Genomic DNA, 14,417 nt, shown 5'->3' with positions numbered 1-14,417 from the left:
AGTACCACTCAAGGTCAATTACAGAAAAGACAGTCAATTACAGACCCCAATTGAAGTCCTCAACAGAAAAGAATCATTAATTACTGGAAGAAATGAACACTGCATCCCAAACAGAAATCACTACCCCAGCAACTCAGCCAATGAGAAACCATCACCACCCTGAACTCTTGCTTTTCTCCAATGGACCTTTGCTCTAAACAACCCCTCCCAATTTCCTCCTTTTTCCCTATAAAATAATGTTTATCTCCTTTGATTGTTATATTTGCCTATGGACAACCATAGCATGCATATCCTGAATCCCAATTCTTTGGCTATTCCCGAATAAACTTGTGTTGCTGGTAAAAATAACTGGCTGTTTTATTTTCAAGGTCAACAAAAACAAATATTAACCTGAATCTTGTGAGATTTAGACTGGATTTGGTAGGACAGAGTGTGCTACTACATAAAGCATACTAAGAGATGTTCTCAGGGTATATGATAAAAGACAACACAATCTACTGGGGCTTTGGGGGAAAAAATAAATAAATAAATAAATAAAAAGACAACACAGAATTTTAACCTTCTAGTTAGTAGAATGTTCCCACAGTCCGGGATGCTGGGACTCTGCCCTGAAGGACTGCTGATCCCTTGCTCATATACGCATGTGTCCATCAAAGCACATGGTAAGGATACAAGAGAGCTACACAGATATATCTGTTCTAGTGCAACAGTTCAACTGCCATCACAAAGAACAGACAATACACGAAAATGTACATCATAATGAATTGGGCACAAACTCAATCTCTCACAGACCAGAGTACTGTAAGATGAAGTGACTCGAAGTAGATGAAAAGTATGTTCCCTATCTGTGTCACTGAAAGTACTACAGATAAGACAGCTATCACTGCATGTTAGCAAAGCAACTGAGAACAAAAATTAATTTTAAGGTAACACATATTTGAAGCTCTCATTACAGTTATGTAAAGGGTTGTAACTAGACATATATAAAATTAATATACACCTCTACACAAAAAGGTATAAAAACTTACCCATCCTAACTAGTACAAAGAATGGTACAGGATAAAGAAAACCCTCTGTTTTCTTATCTATGACTCTTTATTCTTGACAAACAGGCTGACGGTTGACGGAAGGCTCTACCACTTGGACAGCATTTATTTGTACTTCGACTCTCTGGAAACACAGCAATACTACCAGCTTTAGTAGGCGAGACTTCCATATGTCAGAGAGGTGAAGCGTCTCTAAACTTTGAAAATTATCAATTTAATTAAAAACTAAAGTCATTGCTTAAAGTATCAAAATAGTTTACAAAAAATCACATAAACTAAGTATACACAGTACAATTATCAGAGTAATTAAAAAGGGGCAATCCCATATTGTATAATATGGATGAACCTCCAGGACACTCCGCAAAGTGGAATAAGCCAGACACACAAAGCCAAATTCTGTCTGATTCCACTTATGTGAGGTCCCTAGAGCAGTGAAATTCATAGAGACAGAAAGAAGAACGGTGGGTGCCAGGGCCTGGGAAGCCGGGAGAATGGGCAGTTAAGTGTTTCAGTTTTGCAAGATGAAAAAGTTCCGGAGATTGGTTGAACGTATTTAACATTATTGAACTGTACACTTAGAAGTGTTAAGATGGTAAATTTTATATTGTTATTTTACCACAGTTAAAAGTAAAAAGTAATCTCATAAAAATCTCCTGCCCCTCCACTCTTGATCTCTTCCCTATTTCCCCTCACAACATTCCTCATATCATACATGCAGATCCATTTGTGTATTGCCTGCACACTCCCCTCCACTAGCCCCATATATCAGCTCCCAAGGCAGGATCTCGCCTTTCTGCTCCACCCTCGGGGCCTGGAACACTGCTCTGTAAATACAGGTGCTCAGTAAATATCTCATGAGTAAAGTTTGAAAGGTGTAGTCCTTCTTTGTTTTAAAGATTTTTAGGTATCTTAATTCTAAAGAAGACATTTCAGCTCAGCTTTTTTTTCATTCTCACCAACCTTAACTGTTAAGTCATTAGTTTATCATCATCCTTCTCTAACTCCTGGGGCTGGTTGTTAGCTAGCCACTTAACCACAGTTAAACAATAACTGGGATACATAAAAAGCAATATCCCAAAATAAAACACATAAAAAAGTCCACTGTGAAAATTTATCTAACAGCATCACCCTTTTCTCTTTTTCAAGTATTTACCACTTAATGGCACGTTATATCCAGGCTGCAAATAATTATAAGAATATAAGCTATAATAGAAAACACAAACTAAATTGCATTTTGCTTAACTAGATACTGAAGTCATTGCAACTCTCTGAGGTTACCCAACTGTAGCTGAACTGCAGAGCTGGAAAATAACTGGATATGTGTATACATCTTGAAAATAGCTCCTGATTATAATCATTTTTTTAAAATACCCCATGTAAGCAGAGCATTTTACCATTTGTAAAATACTTTAACAGATAATATCTAACCTGATCTTCAAACACACCTCTGGTATTGTTGGGCAGGCGTCCCTGCCCCTATTTAGAGACGAGGAGGTGGAATGAGAGAAGCTAAGGGATTTGATCAAGGTCGCATGTGGAGAGCCTGTGCATATATTTGAAAATAATTTGCAGAAGCATAAGAAGCAAGAGCTCTGGAAGCGCACTACACTACAATTCTTGAAAGAGATCTGACCAGGTAATGAGACTGGATCTACAAGCCACACGTGAAAATCAATTCCATTGCACCGAGACGGACAATAGTAGTGATCTGGCCATTTTAATGCAAGAAGCGAAATACAGTTTCATGAGTGTCACCAAAACATGGTAGGGTAGGGTTCATTGGCACAGCACAGAAATGAAAACAGAGAGCTTGTCCAAAAGAAACAGATTTAATAGAAGAGAGGAGAAAATGGCGCCTGTCACGAATGCCATGCTCAACTGTAAGGAATTCTATGAACCAAGATTTTCGATTTACCAGATAAATAATATTTCTAAAACACTAGGGCAATGAAATCAAGCTGCCAACATCTAATTCTTTTGAATGAAAATGTTAAATGTTTTAGTAGCAGTTAGCTTTTATTGACTACTTGCTATATGTAAGGTTCTGTTCTAGGCACCTTATATCAGTAGCTCATTAAGGCTTCACGGCCACACTACGAGATACACATTATTAGCATCACCCCTGTTTTCTAGACAAAGTAACACACAACAGCAGCTCAGAGGACACACTCACACTCACATGCACAGCTCGGGGAAGACTGAGAATTCAAACCCAGGCAGCCTGGCGCCACAGCCTGTGTTCTCAACTGCTGACTCTGGCCCTAACACTCACCAGCATCACCCTGTCATAAAAGGGATATTTTAGCACAAAAACCAGGCAGAAAATCTCAGAATAAGAGTCAGTCCCTCAAATTTAATCTATTCAGCAGTATTAAAAACTCACTATTTTTCCCCCTTTTGCTCCAATTTTTGCAAACATTATCATAGACCTCCAGCGGCCTGCAGAGGAGGACTTGCTAAGCACGATTATGGAGTATTCGGACAAGGATAAAATAAAAGTGAAACTCAAAAGCTTTTGGGGTGAAACATACGATGGAGCATTTCATTAGACAGAGAACAACCATGAATCACAGGATCTTCATGTTGAAGAGATCTTCAGGGCCAACCAGCCGAATCCTCTTCTGAATACAGAAGTCACCTACTACAACGTCAGGTTCTGCTTGAACAGATCAGCCACTGGAAACTCACTATTCATGACTCAGCTCTTGCCAAATTTACACAGAAACCCTGTTCTTCCCCAGCACTCTTCTCAATTGTTTCCATCATTCCTCATTGGTCTAGCAAGGTTCCAGAACCTTTCCTATCCTAGGTGCTTTCCATTGAGCACAGTCTATTTTAAAATGTAGGAACCAGGGGCCGGCCCCGTGGTGTAGTGGTTAAGTGCACGCACTCCACTGCTGGCGGCCCGGGTGCGGATCCCAGGCGCAAACTGATGCACCGCTTGTCAGGTCATGCTGTGGCAGCATCCCATGTAAAAAGTGGAGGAAGATGGGCATGGATGTTAGCCCAGGGCCAGTTTTCCTCAGCAAAAAGAGGAGGATTGGGCCGGCCCTGTGGCTTGGTGGTTAAGTGCACGCGCTGCGATGCTGGTGGCCCGGGTTCGGATCCCGGGTGCGCATCGAGGCACCACTTCTCCGTTCATCCTGAGGCCGAGTCCCGCATACAGCAACTAGAAGGATGTGCAGCTACGGCATACAACTATCCACTGGGGCTTTGGGGGGAAAAATAAAATAAATAAAACCTTTAAAAAAAAAAAAAAGAGGAGGATTGGCATGGACGTTAGCTCAGGGCTGATTTTCCTCACAAAAAAATAAAAAATAAAAATAAAATAAAAAAATAAAATGCAGGAACCAGAAGTAAGTGTGATAATTATAGGGAGGCTAACTAGCACTGGTAGAATAAGAATCGCCTCCTTCAACATGGGCATTTTGCTTTCTTAATGCAATTTAGGATTATGTTAGAGGTTTTTCTGGGGGGAGGAGGGGGAGGCAATAGCATTACAGAGTGATTAATACAATATAGATCACATTTTAGATTCGTGTGCATTTAAACCAAATCTTTAAGCTCTTTTTTTACATATGCTGCTGCTAAATTTTTTTACTTTAATTTCATACTATACTCTTGGCTTTTTAAGCCATACAGGATGAATGTACAATTATTCCCACTATGTGTCATCCTATCAGATTCATCCAATGTTTAAGCCTGGCCAAGGATATTTTCATCTACTTTGCCGAATGCTTAGAGTCTCTCCCAGGTTATGAGATCTATGACTTGCTCTTTATGAACCTCAATGCTCACAAACCATCTGGATAACAGTCTGGGACCACCATCAAATTTTCAGTCTATAGTTTACAGCACTTGTCTTCTTCCTTTTAACTCAGTCCTGCTTTCCACAAGGTCCCACTGCTCACCAACAGCAGCCACCAGGCGTATCTGCAGATTTTCTCAAAAGCCTCAGGCCAAGAAAGGGGGAAAATCTATTCCTTCATAGGTAAAGTCTCATTGGACTTCACTTCCTCACCACCCAACATGCCTTCCCCTCTTCTTCCTACTGTGACTCTTCTCACCTAACAGACTTCTACTACCAAGATTGATTAGCTCAACTACAACTGTTTCAAAAATGTTCAACACCAGTGGGTGACACACCAGGCACAGTGTTGACTGCAAGCTGCAAAGGGTAAGAGGAAAAAGCCTGCTTTATCATCAGCTTCCTTGCTCAAGTGAGCTTGAATACTTTAAGGCATAGTGTTGGCATGCAAATATCAATTCAAAATTGTTTTTAATTTCTTAAAAAGGACTGCCAATCTATTACAAAAGGTATGCTGTCTCTTCGAGAGTTATGTATTTATACATCATACAGCAGTAAGAAAAAGCCTTCCTGAAAACAGGGCCACATGATTTATCTTCAGGGAAAGTGTATATAGTGATTGTGTCAATAGCTGACACATACAGAGGCAAAACCAAGAGAAAAGACAAAATATGTAAAATGAACAGAACTGGAAACATTAAGTAGGTGGGGTTGCTAGTGACTAGAATGAAGCAGATTGTATCCTCTCTCCAAAGGAATTCTAAACTTCTTTTGAAGAGAGAGGGAAACTATATATCGCCATGGCCTAAACAGGGTGCCTCAAAATAACACTGAAGTGAAACTACACTAAACTTATTGCTTACAGAGCAGGCTTAGGGGAGGGCAGCAGATCATGTGGCTTCCATTTGCCCGCCTGTTATAAGGGGATCACGGTGTCTGCCCCGGAGACTTCATGGGGCAGTTACAAAATAAATAAGAGATCCGAAAGCAATTCCTATGTCGCAAAATGATATATACAGTGTTATACATAGCTATTGTTTGCATTACAACAGATGATAATATAAGAAATTATTTCACAAAAAGGAAAGGAAATTTTATTCAATGAAAGAGAGAAAGGAGGTAATATAGTTTAGAGAAGTGAGGAAGAGCAAGGATTACGAAACTCCTTTCTCCTCAGAACCACCCATCAGGGCTGTGGGCATCATCAGTGCAGAACAGCAGTCCTCATTCAGAGACTCTGCACTGAGGGCGACACAGGTGTGGGATCTGGGAAACAGACACAGCGTTGACTAAACAGGCCCGTCATTACACTCAATAGCACATACCCCCCCAAAGAAAAAGGTACCTGCTCGCTTTTCTAATGAAAATTAAAAAAAAAAAGGGAGTTTTTCCATGAGTTTTTAACTTGTGGAAACAGTATACTCCAAATTATGAAGAAAAAAAATGAAACAGCTACAAGCGTTAAGGTTTAATCATTTCTTGTACCAGACAGTCAGACTACGCTCTGAGTACTTTTGAAACTTAAAAAAGAAAGGAAACATATGATAAATGTCATCTTAAATAATGTTGTCTGAAGAATCAATTAACTGCATAAAAATTTATGGAATCTCCTCACCTCAGCCCACAATTCAATATAGGGATTCTGCATTTAAATGATGAATGGATGCTTCAGTATCCCAATATATTCTCTCTCTCCTTCCTACCCAAGAGTAGCCCTACAGAAACAAGACTATAATCCCTCATGGGAGCTTTCTTCAGGTTTTGATTTTCACAAGACTCTACATTTTTCTCTCCATCAACCCTTCTTTTATTTGAGCTGCAGAACGGGTCCGGCGCAGTCAATTAGAACTTTATAATGTAAGCTTCAAGACTGCATGCAGCCCACAAATCACCCCTGCTTATTCTACAGATGCGCCCCACGGCATCCGCAAGCAGCCCCCCCATGAAATATCCATCCATAAAAACCCAGCTGGAAAGCTATCTCTAAGGCAGAATCTATTATTCCAAAGCCCCTCCAAGCTACAAGCACATCAACTGTGAACATAAAACAGAGGGATCAGGATGAGAGGATCTGACCTACGAGCAGACATCATTAAAGTAACAGTTTCTGTCAACTTTAGGGATAATTCTATATGAACTAGGTGAGACTCATGGAAGGTGTAAATTAAGACTAGGAAACAAAAGGGAGGGGGCCTCTTGAGAGAGAGCAAGCCTTGAGGTCTTGAAGTCCCCAGGGCTACTGTTCAGGCGAAGGGAATTTTTTGTGCCTGTACAGATTCCGACAGAGCTGGGGAAGCGTGTCAGCCACCCGACATACACCAGTGCTGCAGGCCAACGCCTAGAACGACAAGGACGACTAGTCCCAGGTTTCCCACACTCACCGGCACACTTTGTTCTGGTTCTGAGAGCTGGCCCAGGAGATCCCGTGCCACCCTCCCCCGGCCTGGTAAGGAGCACGCTGATCTCATACTCCGTGTCCGGGTCAAGGTGCCCAATTTTATAACTCGTGGAATCCACTGGCTGCCGGTCATTCCAGCTCCCACTTGCTGTGCAGTACTCCACCTCTCGGGCGACGATGGGCCCGTCCCCATTGATGGAGTTGGCATTGAGCTGTATCCACAGGTAGGTCGCTCCCACGGAGGCAAGCTGAGGTGGGGCAATGGGAACAGGTGGTTCTGAAAGGCAAAGCAGAGACCCATCTTTCAGACACTTCAGTCTCCAGTTTAGAAGAGCTAAATGTACATCAATTATTAAAATACAGAAGACATTAACATTTCAGGAATGTATTGATGAGAATAGTTTTGTTCAGGTTAGTAAGAAAAAGCACACTGATAAAGGTTTTCACAATGTTCAAATTTGTGAAATGAACCACCTTTAAACCCTAAGCTTGCTCAGGTAGATACACCTCCAATTTCTTTTTAGGATAGAATTCATTTTTCTCGGACAGCTACACAAACATCAAAAGAATTTTTTTATAACTAAAAGTAACTTGCTAAATCTCTCTCAAGTGGTAGCATTTAAGCTCTAGAAGGCACTCTGTCGTTGTCAGCCTCCTTGCTGGGAATGTCTTCAAAATCACCAGAGGTACAAGTTGTATCATTAAATTCAGTTTCCTCATATGTATATTCCAAAACTATCATCACTTTAAAAACATGGCCAAAATTATAGTTTATCTCATCATAAACGCATTTCCAGGATGACTCGTTTCCCCAAAAAACTATCACAGTGGACTCGTTCAGCTACAGGAGAAGTGAGCAGTCTGGATCATAATGCCCACCACTGCTACTGCTCAGGGAACTTCCAGGAATGCGTCTTATTAAAGCAGTGACTAGAAAGAAGAGCTCTGAAGCAAAGCACAAGCTACGCCCAGCTTGGTAAGACTCTGAGCAATCAACTGCAAACACTCTTTACAACCCGAGAAAGTCTGTCTCATTGTTTAAAACCTACGACTGACTTTTTCCAGATCATTGTCTGAGAAGGGAGAGACAGACACTCTTGTTTTAAATAATATTCGCAGTGCATTGGTTAGGCGCTAGCTGAGTGGCTCTCCAGGCATCACATGAAGGCATTCCATATGCCAATATCACCGTGAGTGGCACCACACAAATTAGGAAAGGAGATAATTATATGAAAAACATGCTTCCGTCTTAATGAATCTCCATCTGAGAAAAACGTTAAGATCTAGTGATTTTTTTCAAGAATGTTTCCACAGGTAGTTTGTTGCTTTTGAGTGTGTTTTGTTTTTAACTCCTCATGCAGCTCATGTGAACGCATGCAAAATAAAGCCTGCTATGTTCTATTACTGGCATCTGCTGGCTTCGATGCTGCTACTTCTGTCCGCTCCATGGCAGACATGGCCAATTGATCACGATCATGTTTCCAATCATGTTTCCTGCTGAACCAGACCTCAGGGCAACTAGCCCTGACCTTGGCCCCTGAGATCTAGACCCGTTAAGAAATCAGCAACATCAGTTCCCTTTGTTGGGCTGAAGTGTCTTTGTTCTTTTCTGTATTCAAGGTATAAGTCATACTGACTTTTTGAAATAGCTGGGGAAATCTCAATAGACTGAGTAAAAGTAAGACACTTAAGGATGAGTTTTGTTTGGAGGACTACAAATTTAGAGTAAATTTACTAAAATATTGTTCCTATTGTTTATAAACTACAACTTTGTGTTAGCTCTTCATTTCTTTAAAGAGTTCTGACTCAGCTCATAATGGTTTGAGATCAATTTATATCATTAGGCGATTCCTTGAACCAAGACATGAGATGGGCCTTTTACAGGATATCCCAAGGCATTTATGTAGCCAGGCTGAAAGAGCAGTTGATTACTTTGAAGTTGCAAATGCAAGCAAAGGTTGCTGAACTGCCATTCAAAACACAAGTCAGGGGCAAGGCCACAAGGTTAGTGAGAACACCAATTCATTTAGGACATTGTTACTAGTATCCTGAAATAGACATGACTTTAATGCTTGTGTATCCTGTGAATATTTTCTCTATTAATTCCCCATTAAGAAAAGTACCAAATTTGTTAAATCAAATGAAAGATTCAACTAGAACCAGGAAATAATTGAGACAGATATTCCAAAGGACTTTTGGATTGCTGGAAGAATCAGTACAAGAACAAGTCAGTGTTTGAATTTTCAATAAACTTTCCCAAAGGGAAGGAAGGATGGAAGGAAGGAAGGAACTCAATCTACACTAAGTGATAAAAAGCAATTTAAAATATTTAATTCAAGTGGAAGTGAAAGGACACAATAAAAGCAATTCTAAATGAGGCCAGCAATGATAGAATTTATACACAGAGATACATATATGTGTATCTAACTGATACACGTATATGAATGCCTAATATATATCTCATATAATTAAATATGATATTGATATGTATCCATACATACAGGCATTGTGAAGATTATATGAAATATTTTTATGTCCTTGATTACCAAAAGCAGTGCTAGACATAAATAGGATAAGAGTGATGGTTAAATCATGACTTGGGCTTCATTAGGGGCCTGGCACCAAGTCAGTGTGTGACCTTGAGAAAGTTATAAACTCTGTGGACTTTAGTTTATCCCGTTTTTAAAAAATTAGCACTCCAAATATTACATGCATATAAAAAAGTATTAAATTATATACAAGTGGCTGAAAAATGTCACTGTATATTTTAAACTAATTATCTCAAGGTAATACTTTGTTAAGTATAACATGCTAGTAAAATCTAGCATGTTATCTCATCTTTAAAAATAAAATATATGAAAAATATGGCTATAAAATTATAAATGGAGGAAAAGTCAAATTTCCCATTTGAGCCATAACTGCAAGCCAATTGTCACTGACTTTGGCAGTGTGCAGGCACAGAAAGAGGTGCCTGGACGTTTTTATCACAATGACCCAAGATACCTCTACACCATCATGACACAGGGCAATGTGCTGCATAAACGTGAATAAGAACCCACTCATCATCTGTGTTTATGTTTGTGCTGGAAGGCTAGAAACTTCTGATTTTCTTATAGCTCCCAACAAATGAACTTTTCCACAGAGGCAATTTTTAGAGGAGTTACTGGATTTGTATCCTACTGATCATGAAGCAGAATGCCTCAAGAACACAGGCACCATAGGCATTGTAGCAACGATACATCAGAGAACGGAACACAATCACAAGGAACTGAGCCAAGATGAAAATTAAGTCATAACCCATTCTTCACGGAAATAGAACAAAGAATCCTAAAATTCATATGGAGCAACAAAAGACCCCAAATAGCGAAAGCAATCCTGAGAAAAAAGAACAAAGCTGGAGGCATCACAATCCCTGACTTCAAAATATACTACAAAGCAATAGTAATCAAAACAGCATGGTACTGGTACAAAAACAGACACACAGATCAATGGAATAGAATTGAAAGCCCAGAAATAAACCACATATCTACGGACAGATAATCTTTGGCAAAGGAGCTAAGAACATACAATGGAGAAAGGAAAGTCTCTTCAATAAACGGTGCTGGGAACACTGGACACCACATGCAAAAGAATGAAAGCAGACCATTTCTTACGCCACACACAAAAAGTGTGGAAAAAAAAAAGTAGTATGAAGCTAAGACCTGAAACTATAAAACTCCTAGAAGAAAATATAGGCAGTACACTCTTTGACATTGGTCTTAGAGGGATCTTTTCAAATACCAACTCTATTCAGGCAAGGGAAACAATAGAAAAAATAAACAATGGGACTACATCAAACTAAAGAGCTTCTGCAAGGCAAAGGGAACCAGCAACAAAATGAAAAGACAACCCAGGGCCGGCTCCGTGGCTTAGCGGTTAAGTGCGCGCGCTCTGATGCTGGCGGCCCGGGTTCGGATCCCGGGCGCGCCCCGAGGCACCACTTCTCCGTCCAACGCGAGACCGAGTCCCACGTACAGCAACTAGAAGGATGTGAACCTATGACATACAACTATCTACTGGGGCTTTGGGGGGAAAAAAATGAATAAATAAAATCTTTAAAATAAAAAAAAAAAAAAAAAAAAAAAAAGACAACCCACCAGCTGGGAGAAAATATTTGCAAACCAGATATCCAAAATGGGGTTAATCTCCAAAATATATAAAGTACTCATACGACTCAACAATAAAAAACCAAACACTCCAATGAAAAAATGGGCAGAGGACATGAACATTTTCCAAAGAAGATATATAGCTGGCCAACAGACACATGAAAAGATGTTCAACATCACTAATCATTAGGGAAATGCAAATCAAAACCACAATGAGATATCTATCACCTTACATCTGTTAAAATGGCTATAATGACCAAGACAAAAAATAACAAATGTTGGAGAGGATGTGGAGAAAAGGGAACCCTCTTCTACTGCTGGTGGGAATGCAAACTGGTGGAGCCTCTATGGAAAAAAGTATGGAGATTTCTCAAAAACTTAAAAATAGAAATACCATACAATCCAGCTATCCTACTACTGGGTATTTATCGAAAGAAATTGAAATCAACAATTCAAAGAGACTTATGCACCCCTATGTTCATTTCAGCATTATTCACAATAGCCAAGATGTGGAAGCAACCCAAGTGCCCATCAACTGATGATTGGATAAAGAAGATGTGGTATATATACACAAGGGAATACTCTTAGCCATAAAAAAGACAAAATTGTCCCATTTGCAACAACATGCATGGACCTTGAGGGTATTATGTTAAGCAAAATAAGCCAGACAGGGAAAGACAAACACCACATGATTTCACTCACATGTGGAAGATAAACAAACACGTGGACAAAGGGAACAGATTAGTGGTTACCAGAAGGGTGGGAGTTAGGGTGTGGGCATAAGGGGTGAAAGGACACATATATATGGTGACTGACAAATAATACTGTAACTGAAATTTCACAATGTTATAAACTATTATGACCTCAATGAAAAAAATCCCACTCCCCCCCAAAATTAAGTCATAACAATGATAATAAAGAACTCAGCCCTGGGAACACTGAGACTGCTGCTACACTGGCTTTGCTGGTAAATGGTGCCCATTTTCTGCATTGTGACTCCTCACTTCCCAGAGAGTCTTCTGCAGAGTAGGGTGTGCATAACTATGAAGAGTTTCAATTTCTTATAGATATTAAACCTAAACTCAAATACTAGCCAGACAGGCTAGTTAAAGTTTCACTACAAACTAAAATTCATAAGAATGTGGCAAAATATCGTATTAAAGTCGATACTCCAATGTGCGCTTCCTTACACAGGACAGCGGTCACCGCAGCAGATGGACGCTGCCTGGGGTGGGCTCACCAATAAACCTTTCCTCTCACAAGCCACAGATGACTAGTACTGGCAGCAGTGATTTCACAACAGAAGCATATGCCAAAATCACCTGTAGGTTTTATAACAAAGGCTATGTCCTTAGAGATTCTAATTCAACATGGGTGTGGCAGGGGGAGGGGAGAATGGGTGAGCAGGCATTTATATTTTTTAAAATTCAGAAAGGTAGTACAGACATGCATTCCTACATGAAGACCACTAATGTACCGGAGCAGAGAATAAGAATCACCTCGTCTCCCTCCTCCTCCCATCATGGGCTGAACAGGGGCTGGCTCCTTACTGTGGACACTATTCTAAATGCCATTCATATACTTTTTGCATTTGATCTTGCCAATAGCCCTATAGGGTAGCCAACATTATGATGTCTGTTTTATACATGAGGAAACAGAAGCACAGAGAGAGTAAGTCACTGGCCCATGCCCACATAGCTCATTCTGGGGTTTGAACCCTGCAGTCTTTAAAACTACCTGCACGGAGAAATTTGCTGACAAAAAGAATAGTCATCCCAAAGAGATCAATTTTATGTTCCATATTTAACAAATGCAGGGAAAAAATTTTTAAAAGAGGCATCATTCTGTTCTCCTAGGATGAAACAGCAATGGCCCGCCACAAGTTGTCTAAAAATGCCTCATGGTACATCTAAAAGTCCAATTATTCTGTCTGCAACCAAAACTCCGCAGCCCACAAAAAAAAACTTACACCAGGTAAAAGGAAATTTATTTCCCCTCCCTTTTCTTCTTCTTCCACCGTCCTGAATGTAATGACTCAATTTTTCAGTCAAGTGAAATATAGTAATAGACCTAACTGCAGCATTATGAATGTCAACACGGTGTTATCAATACGGGTAGTGTGATATGACTGAGCATTTTTATACTGACACTGCTTCATTTTATTAACCACCCTGCTATCACAAACACCCTGGCTGGTGAATATTTGCATTTTAAGCGATTTCCTATCAGTGAAAAATTTTCATTCCTTAAAAAAATTTACAGGTTGTAATCTCTGTATACAGAGTTGGCACAAGAACTTGCCAAGAGCACATTCATTGCTTTGTATGCAACTAACCAACATAAATAAAATACATTTTTCAAAAATATTGCTCATGTGCCAAATTTGTACTTAAAATGCAATCCATCAACACAGCCTGTGACCAATCAACTGTTCAGAAACAGACAAGGATAAGTTTGAGCTTTCAACAAGTAATGAACTCACGACCATTTAACATGTCTATTTTAACAGACTATTTTGGGGTATAAAAATACATTCAATACCTTTAACTACCAGTTCTGCATAGTTTGATACTCCAACACCACCTTCGGTGCGAATCATGCAGCGGTACTTTCCAGCATCTCGCTTTGTTGTATTCACGACATTAAATGAAGCTATGAATCGCCGGGAACTAGGCACCTTGATTTCCTTCAGAGGAGCATCTCGTACATCAATGCCCTGTGGGAGTGGGGGTAGGGAGGACAAGAGGAAACGATATCAACTGTAATATCGAAACAGTAAGACACCCGATGGCACGTTATCAATGTTACTTCCACGCAGATCTTGGCTCAGCTGTTTATTACCCACGGGCAGTGGATCCAGGGGAACAGCTGGCCAGGAAACTGAAATTTTGCCATGTTCAACCCTTTCAAGATTGAAGGATGTAAAATTAAGTGTGCAGAAATGTCTTGGTTTTGTCCCTTCAAGATATTAACTATGTTAAATTGACTCAACAAGAGAAGAGAAAAAGCATATGGAAAAA

At 39.9% G+C, this 14,417-nt stretch overlaps 1 protein-coding gene across 2 annotated transcripts in view; it reads right to left on the bottom strand.

Moving 5' to 3' along the window:
* Positions 1-14,417, bottom strand: part of PTPRM (protein tyrosine phosphatase receptor type M) — a 771,664-nt gene that overhangs the window by 408,162 nt on the left and 349,085 nt on the right. For both annotated transcript variants that reach the window (XM_087438889.1, XM_004421085.3), the window contains exons 6-7: positions 13,939-14,113; positions 7,236-7,529 (exon numbers count right to left, since the gene is read on the bottom strand). In XM_087438889.1, the coding sequence (XP_087295015.1) occupies positions 7,236-7,529; positions 13,939-14,113 (469 nt within the window). The remainder of the gene's footprint in view (positions 1-7,235; positions 7,530-13,938; positions 14,114-14,417) is intronic.

This window comes from Ceratotherium simum, chromosome 14, assembly GCF_057802395.1.
Source record: "Ceratotherium simum simum isolate JZ-2026a chromosome 14, ASM5780239v1, whole genome shotgun sequence".
NCBI lineage: Eukaryota > Metazoa > Chordata > Mammalia > Perissodactyla > Rhinocerotidae > Ceratotherium > Ceratotherium simum.
The sequence above is the reverse complement of the archived record's forward strand: the minus strand, read 5'-3'. Positions and strand labels throughout refer to the sequence as shown.